This window comes from Chiloscyllium punctatum, chromosome 46, assembly GCF_047496795.1.
Source record: "Chiloscyllium punctatum isolate Juve2018m chromosome 46, sChiPun1.3, whole genome shotgun sequence".
Lineage (NCBI taxonomy): Eukaryota > Metazoa > Chordata > Chondrichthyes > Orectolobiformes > Hemiscylliidae > Chiloscyllium > Chiloscyllium punctatum.
In genome coordinates, this window is record NC_092784.1 from 63,734,916 (window position 1) to 63,761,823 (window position 26,908).

General features: G+C 44.2%; 1 protein-coding gene across 1 annotated transcript in view; it reads left to right on the forward strand.

The window, feature by feature from the left end:
- The first annotated feature begins 2,319 nt into the window (after positions 1–2,319).
- The window catches only part of LOC140468229 (choline transporter-like protein 2), an 89,624-nt gene continuing 65,035 nt past the window's right edge, over positions 2,320–26,908 (forward strand). The window contains exon 1 of the mRNA XM_072564491.1: positions 2,320–2,430. Coding sequence (XP_072420592.1) covers positions 2,406–2,430 — 25 coding nt within the window. The 5' untranslated portion in view covers positions 2,320–2,405. The remainder of the gene's footprint in view (positions 2,431–26,908) is intronic.

Below are 26,908 nucleotides of genomic sequence, written 5' to 3' on the forward strand. Positions count from 1 at the left end.
CCTTGCAAGAACTGTGACAAACACTACATTGGACAAACAGGCAGAAAACTAGCCACCAGGAAACATGAATACTAACTAGCCACAAAACGACATGACCCTCTCTCACGAGTATCTTTACATACAGATAAGGAAGGACACCACTTTGACTGGGACAACACATCCATCTTAGGACAAGCCAAATAGAGACACACATGAAAAATTCCTAGAAGCATGGCATTCCAACCAAAACTCTACCAACAAACACATCGAGTTAGACCCCATCTACCACCCCCTGAGAAAAAAGAACAGGAAATGACATCACCACAGTAAATAACAACACCAACCCAAAGAAGCCCAAACATATAAATAAAAAGCAGGAATCGTGTACAGTGCTTCGCCTGAGGCCCACTGAAGATGTTAGATCAGAGTGGTACTGGAAAAGCGCAGCACGTCAGGCAGCATCTGAGGAGCAGGAAAATTGACGTTTCGGGCAAAAGCCCTTCATCAGGAAGCCCTGGTGAAGGGCTTTTGCCGAAAACATTGATTTTCCTGCTCCTTGGATGCTGCCTGACCTGCTGTGCTTTTCCAGAACCACTCTGATCTAAACTCTGATTTCCAGCATCTGCAGTCCTCACTTTTGCCCACTGAAGATGTTACCTAGTAGGGCAGACAAAATGCCTGGAAATGAACCTTCCAGATCAGTGAGCAAACCTACATCCAGAACTTCAACCAGAGCTACAAATCTTCTCAAAACCCACTAGTAAAGAATAGTAATTGGAAAATTTGGATTGAGGGTTGATAAATTTCCTGACCTGATGTTACTTGTAGCATACATAGCTGAGAATCAATGGATTTGATGTATTTGGATTTTCAAAATGTGTTGGCTAAGATCTCACACATGACGTTAGTAAATAAAATTAGGACACATCCGATTTGGGTCAAATATAATATTATGGATTGACAATTGGTCAATAGAAAGCAGAGGGTGGGAATAAATGGATCATTCTCAGGCACAGCGGCATGGTGGCTCAGTGGTTAGCACTACTGCCTCACAGCGCCAGGGACCCTGGTTCAATTCCCACCTCGGACAATTGTCTGTGTGTGGAGTTTGCACATTCTCCCAGTGTCTGCATGGGTTTCCTCTGGGCACTATGGTTTCCTCCCACAGTCCAAAGATGTGCAGGTCAGGTGAATTAGCCATGTTAAATTGCCCATAGTGTTAGGTGCATTAGTCAGAGGGAAATGGGTCTGGGTGAGTTATTCTTCAGAGAGTCGGTTTCCACACTGAAGGGAATCTAACCTAATAGGATGTTACACTGGGGTCCCATAACGATCAATGCTAGGACTACAACAATCCATGTCAATGATTTGAATATGAGGACTAATTGTAATATTTCCAAGTTTGCTGATGACACCAAACTGCAAGGGAATTTAGAGTCACAGATCTCAGCACAGAGAAAGGTCCTTTGGCCCATCACCTCCATGTCAAACAAAAACAACCATCTCATTATTGTAATCCCATTTTCCAGCACTTGGCCCATAATTGTGTACCCCTTGGCTTTGCAAGTGCATATCTATCTACTTCTTAAATGTTATGAGGGTTTCTGCCTCTACCACCCTTACACGCAATGAGTTCCAGATTCCCACTACCAGGCCAGGTGAAAAGTCTTTCTTCACAGGTTCTCCTTTCCTTGACATCTATACATCCCCATTCCCCTGCCCCCTCCCACCCCGTCATTGATTCCTCCACGAAGGGTAAAGGATTTTCCCCGTCGTTTCAATCTCTGCCCCTCATAATTTTACACGTTTCAATCATATCCCTAGTCAGCCTCTCTGCCTCTTACAAACCCCCCAGTATGTCCATTCTGTCTGCATAGGTTAAGCTTATGACTTACTGTTCAAGAAGGCTGCAAGATGTTTCAAAGCTTGAATTGGATGGACACTTCAACACAGGCAAATTTTGCTGAACCCGAGGGAAAGGGTGGGATTTGGAATTAGTAGATAGTTTTTTTGAAAGAGCTAACACGGATATGAGGGGCTGAATTCCCTCCCTTATATTGTTTGGGACTTGTAAAGGTTTTGCAGTGTTGGAGTTGAGATCCTATCAATAGCTTAGTTTTTACAAGGCTGTATATTTGGAGGGTGCGGTTGGAACACTAGGGAATGCATTCCAGCAGAGTAACGGGACAAGCTTGTGACCCACCCCTCTCTGATAATTGGGCAGTTAGAATGTCAATCGGAGGGTCCACCAATCTTCAGATACCTATTGGTTGGTCTCGCGATGTGGAACCCCCCCTCGTTACTGATTGGACAGTCGCACTGTCAGTCCCGCCCACGGATGGTACCGTGGATTTGTGACGGAGAGAGAGCGCGAGCAGCTGGACCCGGAGCCGGACCCGCGGGAGGAGAAGGCGGCGGCCGCCGTCATGGCGGGTAGTGAGCAACTGCAAGGTTAGTTATTGTGTCTCTATGTGTCTGTGTTTTTATAATCTACTCAGGGAGACCCGGGCTCCTGAACACATTACCCCCAAGACCATGGACCCCAGGACCTCACTCCTCAGACCTTGGACCTCACCCCAATCCCCAGACCATGGATCTCCCCCCCCCACCCCCCAGACAATGGACTCCAGGACCTCAACCCCCAGACCTTGGACCTCACCCCAATCCCCAGACCATGGATCCCCCCCCCCACCCCCCAGACAATGGACTCCAGGACCTCAACCCCCAGACCTTGGACCTCACCCCAATCCCCAGACCATGGATCCCCCCCCCCCACCCCCCAGACAATGGACTCCAGGACCTCAACCCCCAGACCTTGGACCTCACCCCAATCCCCAGACCATGGATCTCCCCCCCCACCCCCCAGACAATGGACTCCAGGACCTCAACCCCCAGACCTTGGACCTCACCCCAATCCCCAGACCATGGATCTCCCCCCCCCACCCCCCAGACAATGGACTCCAGGACCTCACTCCTCAGACCTTGGACCTCACCCCAATCCCCAGACCATGGATCTCCCCCCCCACCCCCCAGACAATGGACTCCAGGACCTCAACCCCCAGACCTTGGACCTTACCTCCCCCCCCCCCCCCCCCCCAATGGACCCCAGGACCTCTCCTCCCCCGCAGACCATGAACCTCACCCTCACACCCTCCCCAGGACCTCATCCCCACTCCCAGACCATGGTCCCCAGGGCCTCGCCCTCCAGACCATGGACCTCAATCCTCTCCTCCCTCCCCCCCCCCCCTCCCTCCTTTATACATGAGCCTATGGTCCTGAGGACTCCACCTGCTTAATCTCTGCCTCTAGCCACCAGGATCTCATTCCAGATCTAGGTCTAAATTCCAGGACATGGTCCTCAAGACCTTACCCACTGAACTTCAGGGTCCAAATGCACTAAACTGCCCTGTGGCCAACCACTTCAACTCCCCTCTCCTGCTCCCCCAAGGACATGCAGGCCCTGGGCAGTCTCAACTGCCAAATCCAAGCCACCTGGAGGAAGAACACTTTATCTTCAACCACATGGGATCAACAACAACTTCACCAGTTTCCACATCTCCCTTCCTCCAACTCTGCACCACCCTCTTGACCTGTCCATCTTCCTTTCTTCCTATCTGCTCCACCCTCTCCACTGACCTATCACTATTACCCCCACCTGCATCCACTTATTGTCTTCCCAGTTACCCCCCTCTCTCTTTCTTCTCTCCCTCCCCCCCCCCCCCCCCCACTGCCCTATTTATCTTCCAGCCCCCTTCCTCTCCCTCATTCCTAATGAAGGGCTTATGCCTGAAATATAGACTCTCCTTGGATACTACCTGACTTGCTGTGCTTTTCCAGTGCCACACTTTTCAACTCCAGGGTCTAAAACATCATCCTCAGGACCACACTGCAGAACCAGGTTGTAAACCCCACCCTAGGACCTCATTCCCCAAACCCCAGGGTCCAAACCTCGGCTCCAAGCCCCCAGGATCTTACTCCAGCTGAACCCCAACCCTCCTGATCCAGAAGACTACACTCTGGCCACCGGTTCTTGAGGTCACACTCTATTTTCTGAACCTGAGGAATTGAAAGAATAATGTGAAGTGAGTCACATTTTCCAAGACAAATGGAAGACTCGGTTCTTGAGTGAAAATTGAGAATGTCACTTGTTTTGCAGTCAGAACAGTATAGTGGAAAACATGTTGCTGTTTTAATTTTCCTCAAAAGTAAAAGTTCACATGAACATTCCCTGCATTGAAGAAATTCAAAATGATGTTTTTAATCATCAGGGTGCAATCAGATGTATGTTGTCTTGATTGTTTTCTACTGGGTCCTTTTCATTTTAAAGAAATCCACTGTATAATCTTGTTTTTTTTGACAGTTGGTAGATCTGTACTGCTGAGTATTTCTGACAATTTTTAGGTTAATGTTTTTCTTGCTATGAGTTGCTTGCTTCTTGCTAAGTTTGTCAGCATTTCAATGAAAACGGATAATGTAGGTTCCAACTAGGTACCTGGCCTGAAGTTCTTACTTGCTTTTCTCTGTTTGTATTTAAATTGAAAATCCTTTCTTTCTAATCTTTGAGACCTTTTGTGAAAAGTGACAAAGATCATTGAGCCTTTAAACTCCAAGTGCAGCAAATTGTAATAATTGGCCAATAGTGTTTCAACATGTCTCATCTGGCTTTTAAATATTGAATACACCATATATTTCACAAGCCTTCCGATTTGCTTAGTCATTAACTACTGTTAACATTTGAAGAAAATGTAACTTTTCATACAGGGGAATTAACTGAAAAGCTGAAATATGACCATGTGAAATACAGTTGGTTTCCTGGGAGTTTGCATTACTCCCCTCAGTGTAGTTAGATTTCAAAGATCATTGTTCTGATGTTTTGAGCTACGTGGACGTAAATTTTCCAAGATGGACTTTATTGAAATGTTTCTAATATAGGATGGCTACCACTTGTAGTTTTCTTCCATCCCCTGAATGAATATCAACTGGAGATGATGGTATCAGTATTAATCAGTTGTATCTATTCCTGTGAAGAATGGCTTAGCTTCACTCTGGCATCAGTGCTATCATGAAGAGAGACTGTCCAGCCTCACCCGTCAGGACTTTATTAACATATGTAATACTTGGTGAAGGTAGTCACTGTAATCTGGCCAGATCTCACAGTCACCCTGTCTGCTGTTAAGATTTAGATTAATTTGTTGTATCAGATTTCTTACTGTCCTAAAGGTACAGTTTCCTGTTGATGTTCAATTGCACTGATGTCAGCCTCCCTACCATATGTCATCCAAGTGACCAATCTTCAAATATCAGTCTGAGGTTTTACTATGGAGACATCATAGCCAGGTCCAGTCATGTTTTTCCTGATGTTCATACATTTACACTTCCAGTAAATGATAACTGAATAGTGACTGGGAACAGATATCCTGGTTGACTTTTTCCAATTCCTGGAGCTGCACTGTTGTGATGTCTCTTGTGCCCCTACCCTGCCTTGGTTAAGATTTGCTAGCAATCAAAATTAAAGCTCAAACATTAGCAAAGACATAACTGAAATGACAATTGTGTTGACTGGTGGAATGTCACTCATTCAAGATTATTTTGTGATCTCTGCACGATCATAGTATTACTGGGAGTTTGAGAACACAGCGTTCAGAATATTATCTGAAAAGGCATAAATTCCAGGTTATTCAGAATTAATATTTGGAGCCAGTCAACTTGGCTCTGATCTGTTATTGTGTTGAGGTACAACTTGAGCTGTAGCTGGTGTTTTGACAGTGTATTCAATATTTTTATGCTTTTTAAAAATGTCAGTGTCCCTAGGTAGGGATCAGATTGAAATTAGTATATCTGGCTAATTTTGATGTGATAATTCAAGTGTATAGTTGTTATGGTCAACATAATTTTCTTAATGAGGTATTCCTGATGAAGGGCTTTTGCCCGAAACGTTGATTTCGCTGCTCGTTGGATGCTGCCTGAACTGCTGTGCTCTTCCAGCACCACTAATCCAGTATATAATTTTCTTAATACTCACTGATGACATGATGCAGAAACCATAACAGAAACAAAGATATTTTGTTTGTTGGTTAATCAGTCAGTTATCCACAATACAGAGCTGAAAATGTGTTGCTGGAAAAGCGCAGCAGGTCAGGCAGCATCCAAGGAACAGGAGAATCGACGTTTTGGGCATAAGCCCTTCTTCAGGAATGAGGAAAGTGTGTCCAGTAGGCTAAGATAAAAGGTAGGGAGGAGGGACTTGGGGGAGGGGCATTGGAAATGCGATAGGGAGGGAGGTCAAGGTGGGGGCGGAAAGGTCAGGAAGAAGATTGCAGGTTAGGAAGGTGATGCTGAGTTCGAGGGATTTGACTGAGACAAGGTGGGGGGAGGGGAAATAAGGAAACTGGAGAAATGAGTTCATCCCTTGTGATTGGAGGGTTCCTAGGCGGAAGATGAGGCGCTCTTCCTCCAACTGTCGTGTTGCTATGGTCTGGCGATGGAGGAGTCCAAGGACCTGCATGTCCTTGGTGGAGTGGGAGTGGGAGGGGGAGTTGAAGTGTTGAGCTACAGGGTGGTTGGGTCCGTTTGGAGGTGGCGGAAATATATTTCCCCCCCCCCCCCCCCTCCCCTATCAGCGTTCCGAAAAGACCACTCCCTTCGTGACTCCCTCGTCAGGTCCACACCCCCCCACCAACCCAACCTCCACTCCCGGCACCTTCCCCTGCAACCGCAAGAAATGCAAAATTTGCGCCCACACCTCCTTCCTCCCCCCCCCCCCCCCCCCCCCCCACCCCCCCACCTTACTTCCCTCTAAGGCCCCAAGGGATCCTTCCATATCCGCAACAAATTCACCTGCACCTCCACACACATCATCTATTGCATCCGCTGCACCCGATGTGGCCTCCTCTATATTGGGGAGACAGGCCGCCTACTTGCGGAACGTTTCAGAGAACACCTCTGGGACACCCGGACCAACCAACCCAACCACCTCGTAGCTCAACTCTTCAACTCCCCTCCCTGTCTCAGTCGAATCCCTCGAACTTAGCACCGCCTTCCTAACCTGCAATCTTCTTCCTGACCTCTCCGCCCCCACCCCACTCCGGCCTATCACCCTCACCTTGACCTCCCTCCACCTATCGCATTTCCAACGCCCCTCCCCCAAGTCCCTCCTCCCTACCTTTTTATCTTAGCCTGCTGGACACACTTTCCACATTCCTGAAGAAGGGCTTATGCCCGAAACGTCGATTCTCCTGCTCCTTGGGATGCTGCCTGACCTGCTGCGCTTTTCCAGCAACACATTCTCAGCTCTGATCTCCAGCATCTGCAGTCCTCACTTTTTCCATCCACAATATAAGACTAGGCTCTGTCAGCCTCTTGAGCTTGTTCTGCCAAACAGTTAGATTTGTACCTCAGCTTAATTTACCTGTCTTTGCTACATATTCTTTATCCTTAGGCTGTGTAGATCTCTTGATCTCAGTCCCAGCTGTTTCAGTTGAACTCCAGGATGCAGAGCTAATGTTCGGTTCTCTCAACTTTTTCTGTGAAGAAGTGGATCACTCCTTGATTGTCTAGTTTTAAGAGTATTCCCTTTTTCTTGATTGACTAACCAGAGGAAATAGTTCTTCTTTACCTTTTATTGGTGCTGTGTTTTTTATCATCATAAATAGTTCACATTGATTACTTGTCAACCATCCTAACTCGAATGCAAACCAGGTTTCCAGTTTATAGCCAGACAGCTGTGTTATTAAACACTTGGAGAGAGGATTGAATGCATCCTACTCGTCAGTGGCCACTGGAATTAAGTTAATTGCAAACCTCCAACACAAATTGAGCAATTAATTTTATTATTTAATTTGAAAATTTAGTAGAAATATTTTGACAGGCAAAATGCTTAAACAGAGTTGTTAGTGTAATGCCTTACCGCACCTTTTAGATACCCCTGTTTGCTTTAGCTATTGGGAGTTCTATCCGATTGTAATTAGTCATTTTGTTCATCTGGAAAATGATGTTTCCCACAGTAGGCAATTTCCTGGGTTCTGTTTCAGACTGTTAGTCTGCATTATAACCATCTGAGAGAGAAGACGTCAGTGCAGCTAAGTGAGGCTCATTAAATAGTGCCTTTAACATAAGGTAAACTGAAAACCAGCTTGTTTCAAAGATAAGTGAAACTTTTACTTGGGTTGCATTGAATAAAGAAAGTCGGCTAACAACTCTGTTACCACTTTAGTGATATCTTGTCAAATATTACAGACAACTTATGGTTAACTGGGAATATTAATATGTGCTTGTTTTTCTTCTTGAGTACTGGGCGTGACAGACATCTGTACTGAAACAGTTGAGACAAAATACTGAAAGCTGTTGATAATTGTCTGTATTTGCCTTTGGTAACTACTTGTGGTGCCAGGAATGACTGTGTAGTGCAGGCAACAAGTTTCTACCTGCCTTGTTTGTTGCAGCAAAATTACATCCGGAAACATGTCTTGCCTCCAGTTGTTAAATCATCCAGATTTTTCCTTGAGTCACCCTCAATCATCGATCCTTGCCCAAACTGCATGAACAAAACAACACTTCAGACCTAGATTTCAGTTGAGCATGCAGGCTGGGACAGTTAACTCAAACTAAGGGGAATTGTTCATAACAAGCATCCTATACTTCTCTGTTCCCAAAGAAGTTCGTCTTGTTTCTTTGGAAATGCAGTTACTATTACAAAGGGCAGTTAAAGGAAGCAAGAATTACAGAAGGAAGATTTTTTTCAAAAAAAAATATGGAATGGATTACTGCTATGAATGGTGGAACCAGAAACCACAGTTGTGTTTTAGACAGAATTCAGCACGTTCTTTCCGACAAATAAAATTCTAGGTTCTTCAAACTTAGAACTGTACAGCACAGGAACAGGCTCTTCGGCCCATGTTGTACAGTACATGATGCCAAATTTAAACTAATCCCTTCTGCTGCCTTTGGTCTATATCCCTCCCTTCTTTGCTTATTCATGTGCTTATCTAACAGCCCTTTAAATGCCCCTACCTATTTGCCTCTGCCAGCACCTTTAACAGTGCCTTCCAGACTCATACCACTCTTGTGCAAAACAAAATTGCCCCACATTTTCTTTGATTCTCTCTGCCTTCATCGCTCAAGAGAAAACATCCTAGTTTTTCTAGCCTCTCCTTTATAGTTTATACTCTCTAATCCAGACAGCATCCTGGTAAACCTCTTCTGCACCCTCCCGAAAGTCTCCACATCCTTCTTGCAATGTGGCCACTTGAATGCAACTCAACACTCTAACTGCCTGACCAAAATCTTTTAAAGGTTCAACATGACATCCTGACTCTTGTCCTTAATGCCCCAGCCAGTAAAGATAAGCATGTCATTGGATGCCTTTACCACCCTATCGACTTGCGTGGCCACTTTTAGGTAGCTATGGATTTGAACCTCATGATCCCTCTATACATCAATTCTGGTCGGGGTCCTGCCATTAACTGTATACTTTCCTTCATATTTGATCTCATAAAGTGCAACACCTTATACTTGCCAGGATTAAATTCCATCTGCCATTTGTACATCTATATTTAAACTTATCCTTATCCTGCTATATCCTTTGACAATGTTTTACACTATTCACAAATTCACTGAACCTTGTGTCGTCTGCAAACTTACCAATCCATCCCTCTGTTTTCATCCAAGTCACATAACCAGCAGAGGTCCCAGTATGGATCCCTACGGAACATCACCAGTCATGGACCGTCGGCCAGAAAAGCACCATTCCTCCACTACTGTATTTTCTGGGCAAGCCAGTTCTAAATCCAAGCAGCCACGTCGTCATGGATCCCATGCATCTTAATCTTCTGGATGAGCTGACCTTGTTGAAAGCTTTACTAAAATCCTTGTGAACAACATCCATTGCTCTATCCTTCGTCATCTCCCGAAAATTCACTCAAGTTAAGGTATGGCTGGCCCTGCACAAAACCATGCTGATTGCCCCCAGTTGGGCCATGCTCTTCCAAATGGGTGTAAATCCTCTCCAGTAGCTTCTTAGCCACTGAGGTGAGACTCACCGGTCTATAGTTTCCTTGCTTATCCCTATTTCTCTTCTTGAGCAGTGGAATAACATTAGCTACTTGCCAGCCCTTCGGGACCTCTCCAGTGACTAGCGAGGAGACAAAATTCTTGGTCAAAGTCCCAGCCCCTATTAATAACCTGAAGCAAGCACTGGGATCTTATCTACATTAATGTTCTTCAAGAGACCTAACACCACTTCTAGATCTCAAACTGCCCTATCATATTAGTGTGCCCCACACTAATATTGCTGTCTTCCATTCCTCCTTGTGAGTGGATACTGACACAAAGTGCTCATTGAAGATCTGACCCACATCTTCTGCCTCCAAGCACAAGTTCCCTTCTTTATCCTGCAGTGGTCCTACCTTCTCCCTAGTTATCCGCTTGCTTTTAATATATGTATAGAATGCCTTGGGTTTCTCTTTCACCCTACTTACCAAGGCCCCTTCTTACTCTCCTAATTGCCTGCTTGAATACTTTCCTACTTTCTTTATATTCGCAAATGCTCTGTCCAATTTTTAGCTTCCTGAACCTTACATATGCATTTTTTTATTTTTGACTAAATTCACAACCTCCCTCATTATCCACGGGTCCTATACCTTGCCATCCTTGTCCTTTCTTCTTACTGGATCATGCCAGTCCTGAACTCCGATCACAACTTTGAACAGCTCCCAAATGTGAAATGTGGACTTGCCCGATAACAGCTCCTCCCAATTAACATTCCCTAGCTCCTGCCTAATACTACTTTCTAAGTTTGCCCTCCTCCAATTTAATACCTTCCCACAAGGTCCTGACTCATCCTTTATTCATAGTTTTCTTAAAATTTAAGGAGTTATAATCACTATTTCCAAAATGTGCTCCCATTGAAAGGCCAGTCGCCTGGTTAGGCTCATTAGCCAATACAACATTCAGTATGGTACCTCCTCCATTTGGACTATCTATTTACTGTTTCAAGAAACCCTCTTGAATTCTGCCCCATTTAAGCCTTGTGTTCTAAGGAAGTACCAGTCAATCTTGGGGAAGTTAGTCACCCTGTTGTTTTTGCATTTTTTTCATATTCTGCAAACATATCTGTTCGTCGATGTCCTGGTGGCTGTTAAGAGGGCCTATACTATAGTCCCATCAGAATGATTGTACCTTTCTTGTTTTTGAGCTGTACCCATATTTCCTCAGTAGATGAGCTTTCCAGTATGTATTCTGAGTGCAACTGACATTCTCCCCGATAAATAATGTAACACCTCCAACTCTTTTACCTCCTTCCCTATCTCATCTAAAACAATTAAAATCCTGCAGCTTTGTGTTGACAGTCCTGTCCCACTCTTATCCAGATCTCTGTAATGGTCACAACATCATAGTCTCATGTGCTGACACAGACTCTAAGCTTATTTGCCTGACCCATAATTCTGAGTTGAAATAAATATACTTTAGCCCATTAGTACCATCATGTTTATTAACCTGTGTCTGCCTGTCTTTTCTTTGTTTTCTGGTCCCCTCAATCCCTCCAATTGCTGACCTGCTTTGATTCCAAGCCCCTGCACTTGAGTATAAATCTTCCAGAGTCGCATTAGTGAATCTCCCTGCAAGGATTTTGGTTCCTCTTCAGTTTAGGTGCAACCCATCCTTCTTGTACAGGTCACCCCTACCCCAGAAGAGGCCCCAAAGATCCAAGAACCTGAAACCCTGTTCCCTGCACCAGCTGCTTAACCATGCATTCATCTTTCCTGTCTTTCTATTCCTTGCCTCACTGGCGCGTGGCACTGATAGTAATCCAGAGATTGCTACCCTAAAGGTCCTACTCTTTAGCCTTTTTCCTAACTCGCTGTCCTCACTACACAGGATCTCATCCCTCTTTCTACCAATGTCATTGATACCATTGTGCACAACAACCTCTGGCTGGTCACCCTAAGAAATTTCATTTCTTAGGAATCCTTGGAGGGAATCCTGGGGATTGGAGGGCTGGATAGAAACGAGGAGCAGGAGTAGGTCATTCGGCCCTTCAAGCCTGCTCTAATATTCAATATGATCATGGCTGATCATCCAACTTAGTCCCCAGTTTCTGCCTCCTCCCCATATCCTGTTATTGCTTCAGCCCTGAGAATGATAATTAACTCCTTGGAAACATCCATTGTGTTAGCCTCAGCCACTTTGTGACAATGAATTCCACAGGCTCACAAAGTTCTCCTCATCTCTGTCTTAAATGGCCTACCCTGTATCCTTAAACTGTGACCTCTAAATATCCTCTAGTAAAAATCAAATATATTGATATCATCAACCAGGAAGCATTATGGAACATCCTTCTCTGCTTTAGCTGCACCATGAAGTTTGTCACTAAGACAACCCAATGAGTTAATTGGTTATTTTTGAAAATTGTTGCACTGGAGTCTAGGCCTGGTAGGTACCTTGAGTCCTTCTGCAACTGAAACTGCTGGAATTAATTGTAAAAACTGGGGAAGCAGGAGATCAGAGTTTGGCACTATTGTGTGGTTGTTCTCAGCTGATATCGGTCTTGAAGATAATACATTATAAAGAAGTGATTTGGAGGAGTTGGTGTTGGACTGGGGTGGGTAATGTTAAAAATCACAACACCCCGTTATAGTCCAACAGGTTTATTTGGAAGTGCTAGCTTTAAAAGCACTGTTTCTTTATCAGGTGACAACTGCCTGATGAAGCAGCGCTTCGAAAACTAGTGCTTCCCAATAAACCTGTCGGACTATAACGTGGTGTTATGTGATTTTTAACATTTTTTTTGTCCTGATTCTTTAGATTTGGAAAATTTGGCTAATGTGAGTAAAATTTCACAAAAATGTAAAAATGAAATTTTAATCTTTGAGAGGATTATCTCAACACATCAGGAAATGTTTCAACTAAAGCTGGAGTGCTCATTGGTATTTCAGCAAAGGCTGTACCTGGATTAAGGACAGAGTGCTGGAGGGGCTCAGCAAGTCTGGCAGTATCTGTGGAAAGAGAAGCAAGACAATGTTACAAATATGGTTTGATACTTTGGAATAGTCTGTATTATCTGGCTGGATTTGGGGGCAGGGAAAAAGCACTAAGTGGAAGAAAATCATCCGTGAGGAAAGTTGAAATATTTGCCTTTTGATAAAAGGCATTGCCTGTTGGTTTGCTCAACATGCATTTCTTAGTGTTTTCACTTAGTTTTTAAATGTGATTTTTTTTTATTCTTGGGCATTGAAAGTGTTTGATCAAAGACTGCAGAGGGTAGGGATTTTGTACATTTTACAGACAAACCTAACACTAGTCTCAAGGGTGTTCTTTCCCACTGAGCACCACTTTTTTTTTTCGCAGAAAGGTCAGGAGGAAATCATGAGCGTCGATGTAACCCACAATTGGGTTACAGAGAATTAATGCTTGTCAATTGGGAACTTGGTGTTATTTCTGGTGGGGACTGGATTTCAGTTCAGCCCAGAAGAAAGCCCTGATGACTAGGTTTTCTGATTTGTTCTCAGCATTTGAGTGATGTTGACATGATCAGAAGTTTTAATTTCTCTCTTTTTATGGTGGAGGGCCTCACCCTGAACAACTGTGTCTGGTTCTGGGTGGGTGGAAGGGGGGAAATAACCAGATCTCTGATCCTGTGATGATAGAACAGTATGCGTTCAAATCAGGATGTGATATTTCTAGGAAGTTGAGATTACTGTCCAACTATAGTTACAATGTTCATTAGGGTAAAGGGAAATAATTTCAGGGCACCATTCTTTTACTATCAAGGTGACTGCTTATATTTCCAGTCTATAAGGCCTGTTTCCAATAGCTGAGCTAGGGTTTTACTCCCTGTCGAGTTAGCTCGCTCCATTCTGCTGGGTCATTTCAGTGGAGGTAGGATTGACCAACAGGACTCCCCAGCCACATGTGATAAGTGATCAAGATCTGGCAGGACCTCAAGTCTGATTAAATGAGGCTGATAAGGATTTCCCTGTTGTCTAGTTTCCAGTGGCATTGGCGACTACTGTGGGCACCCAACTGCAGGCTAGGATAGGGGAACAGTCTGGTGACATGTCCTGGAAGATGAAACTAATTTTTTAATTAATGATTTTAAAAACTCTTGGAAGAAGGCATCCACATTGAAACACACACTGTGACTTACCGTTCCTTACAGCCTGCTGCTGCTGCTGTCAAGCTGAGAAATGCCTGATTGGTCCTGCAGTTGAGACCGCCCCCTCCCCCACCCAGTACCTTTTAAGAAAACTTGGAATCTAGCTTCATACCACTTAATGGGATGGCATCAGGAAAATTCCAGCGAGCAGGAGACTCTTCCCAAGGCCAGTTCAAGATATGGAAATGAGAATGTATATCTGGTATCAGCAGGTTGGGAAAGAGTTAAGTTCTAAGTTTTGTGAAACAAGAGGTTCAGCTGAGCATGACTCGGAACAGTTAAGAACCTGCAGTTAACAATGGGGTGCTGGAGGCAAGGGTAATGGTGAAAAAGCATTATGTAGAGCCATTTAACAATATTGGAAGCATTCAATATGTAAGGTCAGTTTAACAAGGTGAAAAGTATTCACTAAGTGAAGCCAGTTAAAGTTAAGAACATTCATTGTATAACACTAGATGGTTCAATCTTCGCTATTGACACTCTGATTGTGATGGTCACCCAATTAATATGTATGCTGCCTTATCTGGATGCTCCTCCCAGTAAAATGATTATATAATTCATTAAGAAACTGCTGTTTGAGAGGGAATGTCTCTCTGCACATGGGCAATCATTCTCACTCCCTCCAGGACATGGAATAAAGATGAAGGTAAGACTTTTCGCTGTCTTAGCATTTTGCTTCGACTGAGGAGGGGGAATGGGAAGACAGAAACAGTCTAGCCTCCTGCTCCCCCTCCCAGAGCGAGATTTCAGTCCGCCAAACCAAACTGGTTATTTGTTATTACATGGTGGAGAGAGCCTAGTTGGAATGAACGCTAGTTTACTTGTTCAGTTTGGTCTTGGACCTGGTATGCAGGACAGCCCCAGCTTAGCTGTCCAATCCACTAAAATAATTGAACGTGTCTTGTAATGTGTGATCTCATTCCTTCTTCATCTAGATGCTGATGTCAGCCTTTGGATCTGAATTGAAGAAGAAATCATTACATTTACTAATTAAATCTGAATTGGACAAATATTTTTGCCCAGTGTGAGCAATCTTTCGTAAATGGCTAATGGATAGGTGCTTAAACTGCACTATCGCCACCAGTGAGATTACATCCACTTGAAGTACTCACTGATGGTAAAGCATTGGGCCTATTACTCGGTGTTGATGAGCTCTGCATTGTTGTCGTCTACCAGCCCCTAGACCTGTTTTCTATGGTTGCATTGCCAGACAATGCTAATACCACATTTTCCATATCGAGAAATGATTCCATAGGTAACACTGACTCAGTAACTTTTCCCTGATGGCTGTGGTTTACATGTAAGGGCAAATCCTGTTGTTAGGAAATGTCATCAGCACTGTTAGTCCAGTTTGAACTGTTCCCTGCTTGAATCTATAAGGATGCACTTTTTAGCAGTTGTCAGTGGCGATGACCATTAAACTGGTAACATTGGCCCTTGCTTTCTCCTGGGAAGGTATAAAAGTGAGGGAGGGTGCAGTGTGAGACATTAGGGATTGATTTCATCACCAATTGCTCTTGCCTTTGACAGGCTAAGTTTTCTTTTGTATAGATGGGGCTCAAAGTTTGCTTGGGTTGTGTTGGTCAGTGTGCCAGGGGCTCAAATACTCTTCCAGTCTTCATTAGAGTCCTTCACACTGCCGCCCTCTCCTTATTCAGTAGGTACAGATTGAAACTGAAATAGAAACTTGCAGCTCAGTCACATGGTTACTCATTTTTAGCTACTGCTCAAACAAGACCACAGCAAAGACACTCAGTCAGAATATTTTCTTCATCCTACTGGGAGGATTGGCATTTCCCTGTATTGGGATTTTGTTTTCCTGTTCAGTGCTTTATTAAAATGAGTTGTTCATCTCTCTAAAATCTGTTCTTTTAAATCTTTTTATTAGCAAATTTTGTCAGGTTTTGGGAAGCAAGAAATGATGTTCCTTGTGGAAGTGGGTAGTTATTAAAGGATCAGTTTATTCTTCAGGTGACTTGTATATGTCTTAGCCTTGATCCTGCCTCTGCTGACCTCCGTTGGAGTGGTGGGGCTTTAGTGGGAGGAGACAATGGCCTATATTTCTGTCACTGATTATTCTGTTGGAAAGTATATTTGGATGTGAAGTGAGGACAGGACTGAACTAGACATCTGCTCCCTTGTTCTTGAGGAACCCACTGAAAGTCCAGAGACCAGGCTATAAGCCACTTCCGCACGGTATTATCAACAGACGTAGAATTGTACCCCAGAGAGGAGTGGGAAAAACTACTGGGGCAAAGTAGGAAACCATCCGCCAAATGTTTTGGCAGTTACCGGTAAACATAGTGTGAATGTTTGAAAACTGCTGGGGCTGTGTAATGCCCAAAAGGTTGTTTTAAATCTTGAGGCACTTTAGAAATACTTTGGCACACATGATGTTCTTGTTTTCAGCTACAGCCTTGGCCTTGAGAGGAACAGTTTTCTAATGCAGCAATGTTGTATCTGCACTGCCCAAGTTTTGCATCATGAATGGCAGTGAGGCAGACAGCACAACTCATGGGTAGTATGATTTGAAGCCTGCAAATAGGTAGATGTCCAAAAGCTGATGTCTGGGTTGCCATGAACCTCCACATGATTCATTACTGAAAGGCTCTGCATTGAAGACAGTGAAAGGTCATGAAGTTGCTCAACGTACTTGTGATGTGTGCAGGATAGGTTGGGACTGGTGTGTTGGTGTCCAGGTGAATTTTTAAAAGCATGTTAAATCCCAATTATTGTCAACAAAATCTCTGGCAGTGAAAACAGAGCGGAATTTTTTTTCCAAATGTTAATGTTGGAGATTCTGAAAATGTAAGTTTAACATTTTTCTGTCTTTAGTTTACTCTCGACTCCACCTTTCTTTCCTTCGCTTTATTTATTTTCTGTATAAACTTTAAAATGTTGTACAAATGTTCAAGTTTATCTTCCTGGTTTAGACTCTTTTAGAGCTAAGTTAGATACCTCCTGAAACTGGATTTGGGGTTGGAGTGAGTGGCCCAGATCTATTCATTGTAAACCACGCAATAGACTTCAGATTCAACCTGTGTCAATAATTCATCTTCGTCCAGAGGATGTCTAAATAGTCCCAAACCTTCCAGTACTTTTTCCAAGTAGTCCTTTAAACAGAAATTTGTTCCCAGCACTCCTCGTAGCTGCCATGCAACACTCCTACACCTTGCAAGGTTTGAAGCTCAGGTTGAGGTTTAGGGTGTAGGTTTGATATCCAGACGTTTCATTACCTGGCTAGGTAACATCATCAGTGGCGATCTCCAAGTGAAGCGAAGCTGTTGTCTCCTGCTTTCTATTTATGTTTGTCCTGGATGGGATTCCTGGGGTTTGTGGTGATGTCATTTCCTGTTCATTTTCTGAAGGGTTGATAGATGGTATCTAGATCTATGTTTGTTAATGACGTTGTGGTTGGAGTGCCAGGCCTCTAGGAATTCTTTGGCATAAGACTCGATACCATCTATCAACCCCTCAGAAAACGAACAGGAAAAGACATCACCACAAACCCCAGGAACCCCATGCAGGACAAACATATCAATAGAAAGCAGGAGACAACAGCTTTGCTTTACTTGGAGGTCGCCACTGATGATGATATCTAGCCAGGTAATGAAACGTCTGGATATCAAACCTACAGCTCAGCGAGCAAATCTACACCTTATTCCTACACCTTTTATCGGACTGCAAATGCAACAGACAATATTTTAAAAACTGCTGACGATAAGGTCGTTAATGAGCTCGTCAATTAGTGATTTTAAAATGGCAGACACATTGCGAACTCTGCAGCTTCTCCCCATCCGTAAGTTGAGAGATTCGCTGTTATCACACCCTCCTTTACATTCCTCTCGCCCCCCCCCCCACCTGCCCCGCTCTGCCCCAGGGGTTGGGAAGGGAGCTGGTTTGTGGATATAAAATTCAGCTGTGTGTGGGGGCTGTGGTTGGATGTGGAAGGTAATGCAGAGAATTTTCCTACAATGAGTGTCTAATCCTGGAAGCGACGGCTTACTGGTTGAGCTCTATTCCACTCTGTGGGACTTGATTGGCCAGGACCTGCTGGAGGTGTATGTCAGTATGCTTCGGGCAGGTACCATGAGTGAATCCATGAGGAAAGGTGGCATCACCCTCATCTACAAGCGGAAGGGGGAGAGGGAGGAACTCAAAAATTGGAGACCAATCTCACTGTTGAATGCGGATTACAAAATTCTGTCAAAGGTAATCGCCAACTGAGTCAGGTCTGCTCTGAGGTCGGTGATTCACCCTGACCAAACCTGTGCTGTGTCGGGCATGAAGATCGCTGAGTCTCGCACTCCTCAGAGATACGATCGCCTACGTGCAGGATAGAAGGTTGGACACCTGCCTGATCAGCCTGGACCAGGAGACAGCCTTTCACAGGATATCACACAGGTACATGAGAGATGTTCTCTCCAAAATGGGCTTTGGGGAGGGAATGTGCAATTGGATCAGACTGCTCTACACCAACATTGTCAGTGCAGTCTCAATCAATGAGTGGGAATCGGATAGCTTCCCAGTCAGATCTGGAGTCAGGCAGGGCTGCCCGCCCTCTCCTGCCTTGTTTGTGTGCTGCATAGAGCCATTTGCTGAGTCCATCAAGAAGGATGCGAGCCTGAGAGGGGTGACTGTTCCTGGCAGTGGGGGCCTGCAGGTTAAGGCCTGCCTGTACATGGATGACGTTGCCATGTTCAGCTCGGATCCGCTGTCCGTGCGCAGACTCATGTGCATATGTGACCAATTCGAATGGGACTCAGGGGCCGAGGTGAGAGCGAGGCCATGCTCTTCGGGAACTAGGCCGACCAATCCTCGATCCCCTTCATCGTCAGGACCGACCACCTGAAGGTGCTGGGTATTTGGTTCGGGGGTGGGGGGGTGGCGCTGGGGCATGCGCCAAGTCTTGGGAGGAGTGTATCAGCAAAGTGAGGCAGAAACTGTGCAGATGGAAGCTACGGTCGCTCTCCAACGCAGGAAAAACCTGGTCATCAGATGTGGGGCACTGTCATTACTATTATACGTGGCACAGGTTTGGCCTATTGCCAGAACCTGTGCTGCTGCAGTCACCTGGGCCATCTTCCAGTTTATATGGAGGTCAAAGTTGGACCGGGTCTGAAGGGACTCGCTGTACCAAGATCTGGGCAAAAGGGGAAATAATACACCCAATGCCACCCTCACCCTGGTGGCCACCTTTGTGTGTGGCTGCATCAATCTGTGCGTGGATCCCCAGTACGCAAACACCAAGTGTCATCACGTACTGAGGTTCTACCTATTCCCCGGTGTTGCGAAGGATGGGCCTGGCCTCGCTGCTGCAGAACGCTGCGTAGTTGGACCATTCCGTATCCCCTGTACTTCATGGAGAAGTTTATGAAGAAAAACACCTTTTGACCACAAGTCTGTCAGGAAGTGGTCAGCACGTAGTGTCCTTGAGACCCTTCAGGAAAAGGAGAGGGCGAATCCTATCGAGCAGTTTCCTGAGCAGACTGTCAAAGCCATTTGGCAGAATGCCTCATCGCCAGAACTTTCCAACAAGCACCAAGACATGGCTTGGCTGGTGGTGAGATGGGCTCTGCCTGTGAGATCCTTTTATGCACATTGGGACTCTCAGCACTGCACGCTGCCCTCGAAGCAGCTGCGGGGGAGACGAGACTGTCGCACATCTCCCTCTGGAATGTGCCTACGCAGAAGAAGTCTGGAGAGGAATGCATTGGTGTTTGTCGAGGTTCGTCCCGAGCAGCACCGTGATGCGGGACTCCATGCTCTCTACAGCCTGTTAGCCGGGACGCACGCTGAGACGAACATCAACTGTGCCTGCAGGATCATCAACTCAGTGAAGGACGCTGTCTGGGCAAGCTGAAACCTGTTGATATTCCAGCTGAAGGAGTTGACCCCGACTTAGTGTTGCAGACTGGCACATTCCAAGGTCTAGGACTGTGTTGACTGATGCGCTGAAGCTTGGGGCAGCTGCCGCCAAGGCGCGGTGGGGAAAGACCACTGTGTAATGTCTGCCTGTCTAAAGAAGAACAGGGGGCCCACGCAGTCATTTGGCTCTGCTGACACCTCAGCTAAAAATGTACAGACCTGTAAATAGGAATGATTACTCTGTTTTGGTATGCAAACAAATGGAATGTTTACATATGTATGGCATGTCCAGTTGTATAGATCATCAAAGTATTTATGAATTAAGTATATTTTTGAAATTTTAAAAAAAGTGTCTAATCTGAAATAGTCATTCTGTTGCCCTGGCTTACAATTGACTCCATAGCTAAACTACATGGATGACATCTAATACCCTCTGAAATAAATCTTCAGGAGAAGGCAGTTCATTCTTGCTGAGAATCAGGGGGTGGGTAGGAAATACTGCTGATGATTTGAGTCATAAGCTTGGAAACAGACTCTTTGGTCTAATCAGTCCATGCTGAACATAATCTCAAACTAAACTAGCCCCACCTGTCTGCTCCTGGCCCTTAACCCTCCAAACCATCTTGATTCATGTACTTATCCAAATGTCTTTTAAAAGTTGTAACTGTACCCGAATACCCCACTTTCTCTGGAAGTTCATTTCACACTGAAGCCATCCTTTTTTCTTTGCCACACTATCCTATTTACATCGAAAGCAGTAAATGCAGTTCGCACATTAAAACAATCAGTGAGGAAGGAACTTGGTGCATTCCTCTGCTGCACTGTGCGAACTCTGTGTAATTACAGCTATGCAGCCTTTTTCCCAACCAGATTGATGCTCTGTATGTACAAAGTTGAAGAACAATATCTTTTTTTATTTGGACCTTTCATCCAATTGAGGAGGTTTCAGGTTGATCCACATTCAACAACCTGCTCTGAAAACTGTATATTGACAGCTGTAAAAAAAATTCCATTAAGCAGCTGAGACAATCTGTAACATTCTAATTAAAACATCTCTCAGCATTCTTATTGATTTGCACAATATTATCTGATTCTTTACAATATTCCATAACTCAGATTCTTCTCTTTATGAAGCAGCTGTTCAATTTATTAATTACACCAGTTGAAAGGATCTGGTTTTCCAACATTAGGATGTTTAAAGTTCCTATGTGCTTTATAGACATTGTAATCGGGCTAAGCTGGCCATAGAGGATGGATAGCCAATAACTTGGTCAGAGACATAGATGCGTTGTAGTGAGAGGAGGTTGAAATTGCAGTGTTTGGGTGTAGGCAAAGTGCAAAATGCACAAGTGGTCAGAATTGCAGGAATGTAGAGACTCTTGAGAATTGTTGGCCAGAGCACGTCAGGAATATTTGTCTATTATGAAGAAATATGGCTTTTTAAGATAAGTTATATTAATGTGAATCAGTCTCTGGAGACCAGTTTCTACATTACTTATTTATAACTATACAGCTGCAGTTATGGTCCACCGCTTCTAAGCAGAACTTGCTGGTTCTTTTTATTCATGAATATGCCGCTGGTTAGGGCAGGACTTATTGCCCTTGCTTAACAACATGGTACTGTGGGAGTTGAACTGCAACAAATCATGAAGATTCAGTTCCTTAATTTACTTTCCTTTCCCCTATTTGCTTTTTGACCAGAATAATAGATACCCTGTCTTAATTGGGAAGTAACACGATGCCAGTTTAGTCTGAGGAGTGGAGAAAGTCAGGGTGCAGGTACTCGGGGCAGCAAAACACTTCAAGAGCACTCTGATCATGCATTGATGCAGTTCCTGCATTTACTGTTGCTTTGAAAGCAACACAATACAAACATAAACTGGAAACTTTGTACACCCCAGTCCAACACCGGCATCTCCAAATCATAAACAGGAAAGCAAGTTATGAGGATTCAAAGTGTCTACAAAGAGATAGCGATTGATTGAGCAGGCAATGGTTTGACAAGTTGACTATAATGTAGGCAATAATGTAGGGAAATAGAAACCAGAATGTTTTCTAATACAGAGAAACTGCCGGATGCTGGCATGCGGATGAGTTTTGGTGTCCTTATCCATGGATTACAGAACATTATGCCGACACAGTAAGTGATTAAGAAGGCAAACAGAATGTTCAACTTAATAGTAAGATGCAGTACTATAAAAATAGGGGAGGCTTGCTACAATTGTCCTGAACATTGCTGATACCATTCCGAATTTATTGTGTACAGTTTTGTTCTGCTTACTAAAGGAGGGGTGGAAATATTTTTGAGGCATCCAGGGAAGGTCACTCATTCCTGAGATGAAGAGCTTATCTTCAGAGGAGCAATTGGAGATGTTGGCCTACACCCAAATGAGGGGATCTTATTGAAATAAACAAGATTTTGAGGACTTGGGGTAGATGCTGAGAGGATGTTTCTTCATGGGGACTCTAGATTTGGGAGGCAAAATTCAAAGCAAGGTGTCTATCATTTAAGATGGAGATGAGGAAGAATTTCTTCTGAGGGTAGTTAATTTGGTTTTGGAATTCTTTTCTCCTAGGAGAAGTAGAGACTGGGTCACTGATTTCAACCTTGAAGATTGTCAGATTATTTATTGACAAAATTAGTACAGAAAAGTGATGGAAAACAGACAGGAAGGTATTGTTAAGATCATACAAGATTATAGACGATCTGTTTATGATACCACAGCTTTCAGAGGCTGAATGACCTACTCTTGATCTGATGACCACCAACAAAATCCACCACCTTCACAATCTAAAAGGGCATAATCGTAGGAAGCTGACTTGAGAGGCCACCACCTATGGGTTCCCCTCAAAGCTGCATACCATCCTCATTTAGAGCTAACGCTGCTCCTTCACTGTCTATGGGTCGAAATCCTGTAAATCCTTCCCTAACATCTCTCGCTGTACACTCCACGGATTTCAGTACTTCAAGAAGGCAAGTCACCAGCACCTTCCCCAGGGCAGTTGGGGATGGACAGTAAATGTTAGCCCAGCCAGCAAATTTCAAATCCTGTGAATCAATAGCTTAGCATGTTGGATTTTGTCCATTCTCTTTTTCACATTGTGGTGTGTCGTAGTCTAATTGTAACCTTGTGAGCTTAGATGAGCACCGGAGTCGTGGTAACAACAATAAACAGTATAGAATCATAGCATTTGAGAACACAGGAGGCGGCCTTCTGCTCCCAAAAGAGCTACCCAGTGTCCAGCCCTTTCTCTGTAGCCCCAAAAAATCACTTTCAAATATATATGATTTGGAGATGCCAGTGTTGGACTGGGGTGTACAAAGTTAAAAATCACACAACACCAGGTTATAGTCCAATAGGTTTAATTGGAAGCACACTAGCTTTGGGAGCAACGCTCCTTCATCAGGTTTCCTCTTCTAAAATAAATGACCTCACATTTCCCAGCATTGAAATTAATCTGTTAGACACCTGTCCATTTGACCCACTGATTGATGTGCCCTGAAGTAACTCTGTGGCATCTTCATAATTCACTACTTTCCCTCGCTTAGTGTTATCTGTAAATGTAGAGATTTTACCGTCAACATCCATCACCAAATCATTTATGTAAATCTGAAAAAGCAAGGGTCCAAACTCCTGATCCCAGGGTGATATTACTTTCAATTTGTCTCCAGTCTGTGAAATGTCAATCTATACCTACTGTTTCCCATCTTTTAACCAACTTCTAATCCATGTTGCCAATCTCAAATATTTCTAATTTGCTCACCAGCTTGTTGTATGCCCCTAGCAATTGCTTTCTGAATGTCCAAATATCCACAACATCCACTGTCTGTGTCACCACCTCATCAAAGGACTCAATTAAAATTTGTTGAGGCATTACTTACCCTTGACAAAGCCATGTTGACTGTCTAGTATTGACTTATTTTTGTCTGTTTTTATTTACCTTAACCTGTATTATGGCCTCCATCAGTTGTTATCAAGCTGTCAGATCTGTAGTTTCCTGGGTTATCCTTTGCCCCATAAACCATGGTATCACAATTCCAATCTTCCAGTGCCCCTGGGACAAATCCAGTATTCGGAGAGGCCTGGAAACAGCTTCACAATTTGCTCCCTTACCCCTCTCCTCAATTTAGGATATATCCCACTTGTGCCTGGGGACTTCAATGCCTGGAGTGCTACCTACCTGTTTAGCACCTCTTCAGCTATCTCAGTACCACTCGATTGTTCCCAGCTCACAGTTGCTCAAATAGGCCGTTGTGACCATTTTCTAATCTAGTAAAAATGGAAGGAAAGTCAAGTCCTCTGGCATACCTTTCACTTCTGTAAGCAATTTCTCCTGCTTGTTCCTGATGAGCCCCACTCTATCCTTCACTAATCTTTTACTATTATTATGTTTGAAGAACACTTTACAACTTGTTTTAGTGCAACCTGCCATCCTTTCCTCATGCTTCCTTTTAGCATTCCTTATTCCAGCCTGCATTTGTGATACTCTTCCTGATTTCTATTGCTATTATTATTCCGGTATGTATCATATGTCCCCTTTTTCTCTTATTTTTTCATCAATATCCTTAGTCATTTGGGTACTCTACATTTGAATACCCTGTATCATGGATATGTACCTAGCTTGTATCTATTCATCTCTCCCATTTTTCACCTGTTTTATCCCCCCAAATGTTTCAATTGCTCCAATTCAGCTTTTAGACCCATAATCTGTTTTCCAGTCTGAAATTTTGATCCTTGACTGATTTTTATCCTTTTCCAAGGTAATATTGAACTTCACTATATAATCATCATTATCTCCCAAATGCTCCTTAGCTCTGATGTTCTCCACTTGGTCTGTCTCATTCCCTAGGACCAGATCCAACACCACACTCTCTCCCTGGTGGGACTGAAAATGTACTGTTCCAGAAGTTCTCCTGCACATATCGTAGGAATTCCCCCACCCCCTTCTGTGCCCCACACTTACCTTTTTTCCCAGTCTATTCTGAGGTAATTGAAATCACCAACTGTCACAGCCCCACTTATCCTATAAGGTTTCTATAATCTGCATACAAATACTCTCTTCTACTTCCTTCCATTATTTGGAGGTCTAAGGGTTACACCCAAAACATTGCAGCTCCCCTTACACCCAACCTCAGTCCTGAAGAAGAGTTACACCCAAAAAGTTGACTTCTCCTCTTTCTGCTGTTGCCTGGCTTGCTGTGTTCTTCCAGGCTCCTGCTTGTCTACCTAGGATTTCAGCATCTGCAGTCTTTTGTCTCCTCATAATTAATACTCAGCAAGGCGCCCCCCCCCCCCCCCCCCCACCACCACCACCTTCCTGTTTACCATCTCGAAACATATACAGAGGAACCTCGATTTTCCGAAGGACTCTGGCAGAGAGAATTTTGTTTGGTTAGTTTGAATTCTGGATAATCGAATACAGGAGAACTTAGTTTAGACACGCGTTGGCATCTTGCGGTCTTGCTGGAAAATCCGGTATTTAGATAATTGAGGTTCCTCCTGTAGATTCTAATTCAGGAACTGCATCATCTTCAAGGGCTATGATATTATCTGTTACCAAGACACTTGCACCACCTCATCTATTTTTACCCCTGCCTATTGCTGTAAAAAGCCTTATAACCTGGGATGTTAAATATCCAGTTCTGTTCTGACATAAGCCATATTTCTGTCAGTGCTACTGTGTCATATCCCCAGAGCAATTTCTGCTTTTAGTACTCCAGTTTTGTTTTCTGTATTCCATGCATTTGCATAAATTTAATCCTGCCCTTATCACTTTCTTGCCCATAGAAGGTGACCGTAATCTTTGTTCATCTTCGGAGGGTCAGTGTGGACTTGTTGGGCCGAAGGGCCTGTTTCCACACTAAGTAATCTAATCTAATTGTTAACACTCAAGCCTTCCCCCACTGCCTTTTTCCCCCTGCCTTATATTTTCTCTTTTTTGCACTGTTTGGTAGTTCTATTAGTCAACTTACCCGGTCACCTGCCTTTAGAAATGTAGATCCCCTCCCTCCTCCGCAAATGAACCACAGCCACTGGTTGTACACCCTCTCTTTCCAAATGTTTATCCAGTCATTCCTGAACCCTTGCATCTCGGAGGCAACGGACCATAGGAGACTCGTCTCACTCTTGAACTAATGAGTCACCCATTATTGCCACATCTGATCTGCTTACCAGCCTTTCTCTCTCTTCCCAGAGTAGTCTTGGGCATCACGGTACTGTGGTTCTCCCGTAAGTCATAAAAGAATCATCATAGAATCTCTTATCGTGTGGCCCATCAAGTCCACACCAACCCTCTGAAGAGCATCTCCCCCAGACCACCCCCCTACCCTAGCCCTGTAACTCTAATCCACACAGTTGCCTGAGGGTGGAGTTGAATCTGGGTGCCTGGCATTATGAGGCAGCAGTGCTAACCACTGACCCACTGTGCCTTCCTTATAGATGTCCCTTGTGGAGTCATCCACCTCAGACTAAGTCATGTTGCTCACTGATTAGATGTTTAAAATTTCATACCTGTCAGATAGCTTCAAGGATCCTGGGTTTTGTGGATCTGCTGTTTCCTTTCCTTTCAGTGAAGAATCTCCCACTCTTCTGTCTCTGCACTCCTCGTTGCCAGCCTGTCATGATGCAGACTGACCACTCTGGTACAACTGTCCCAGATACCCCTCCTTTTGTACAGTGCACAGAGGAAAATAGCTGCTCCAAGTCAGTCTCAAGTTATTCAAAGACTGCTATCTTGCAATTCATGCAGCTGTGACTATCCTGGATGTCTTGTGCATCCACAATTCCCACATTTTACATAGCATATATATTGCATGCTTTCCCAGCGCCCCTGTCATCTTTACTGGTAAAGATAATGCACATTGCTGAGGCCCTGTTGTTTCTAAGTCGCAAACAAATTTTCTGGCAG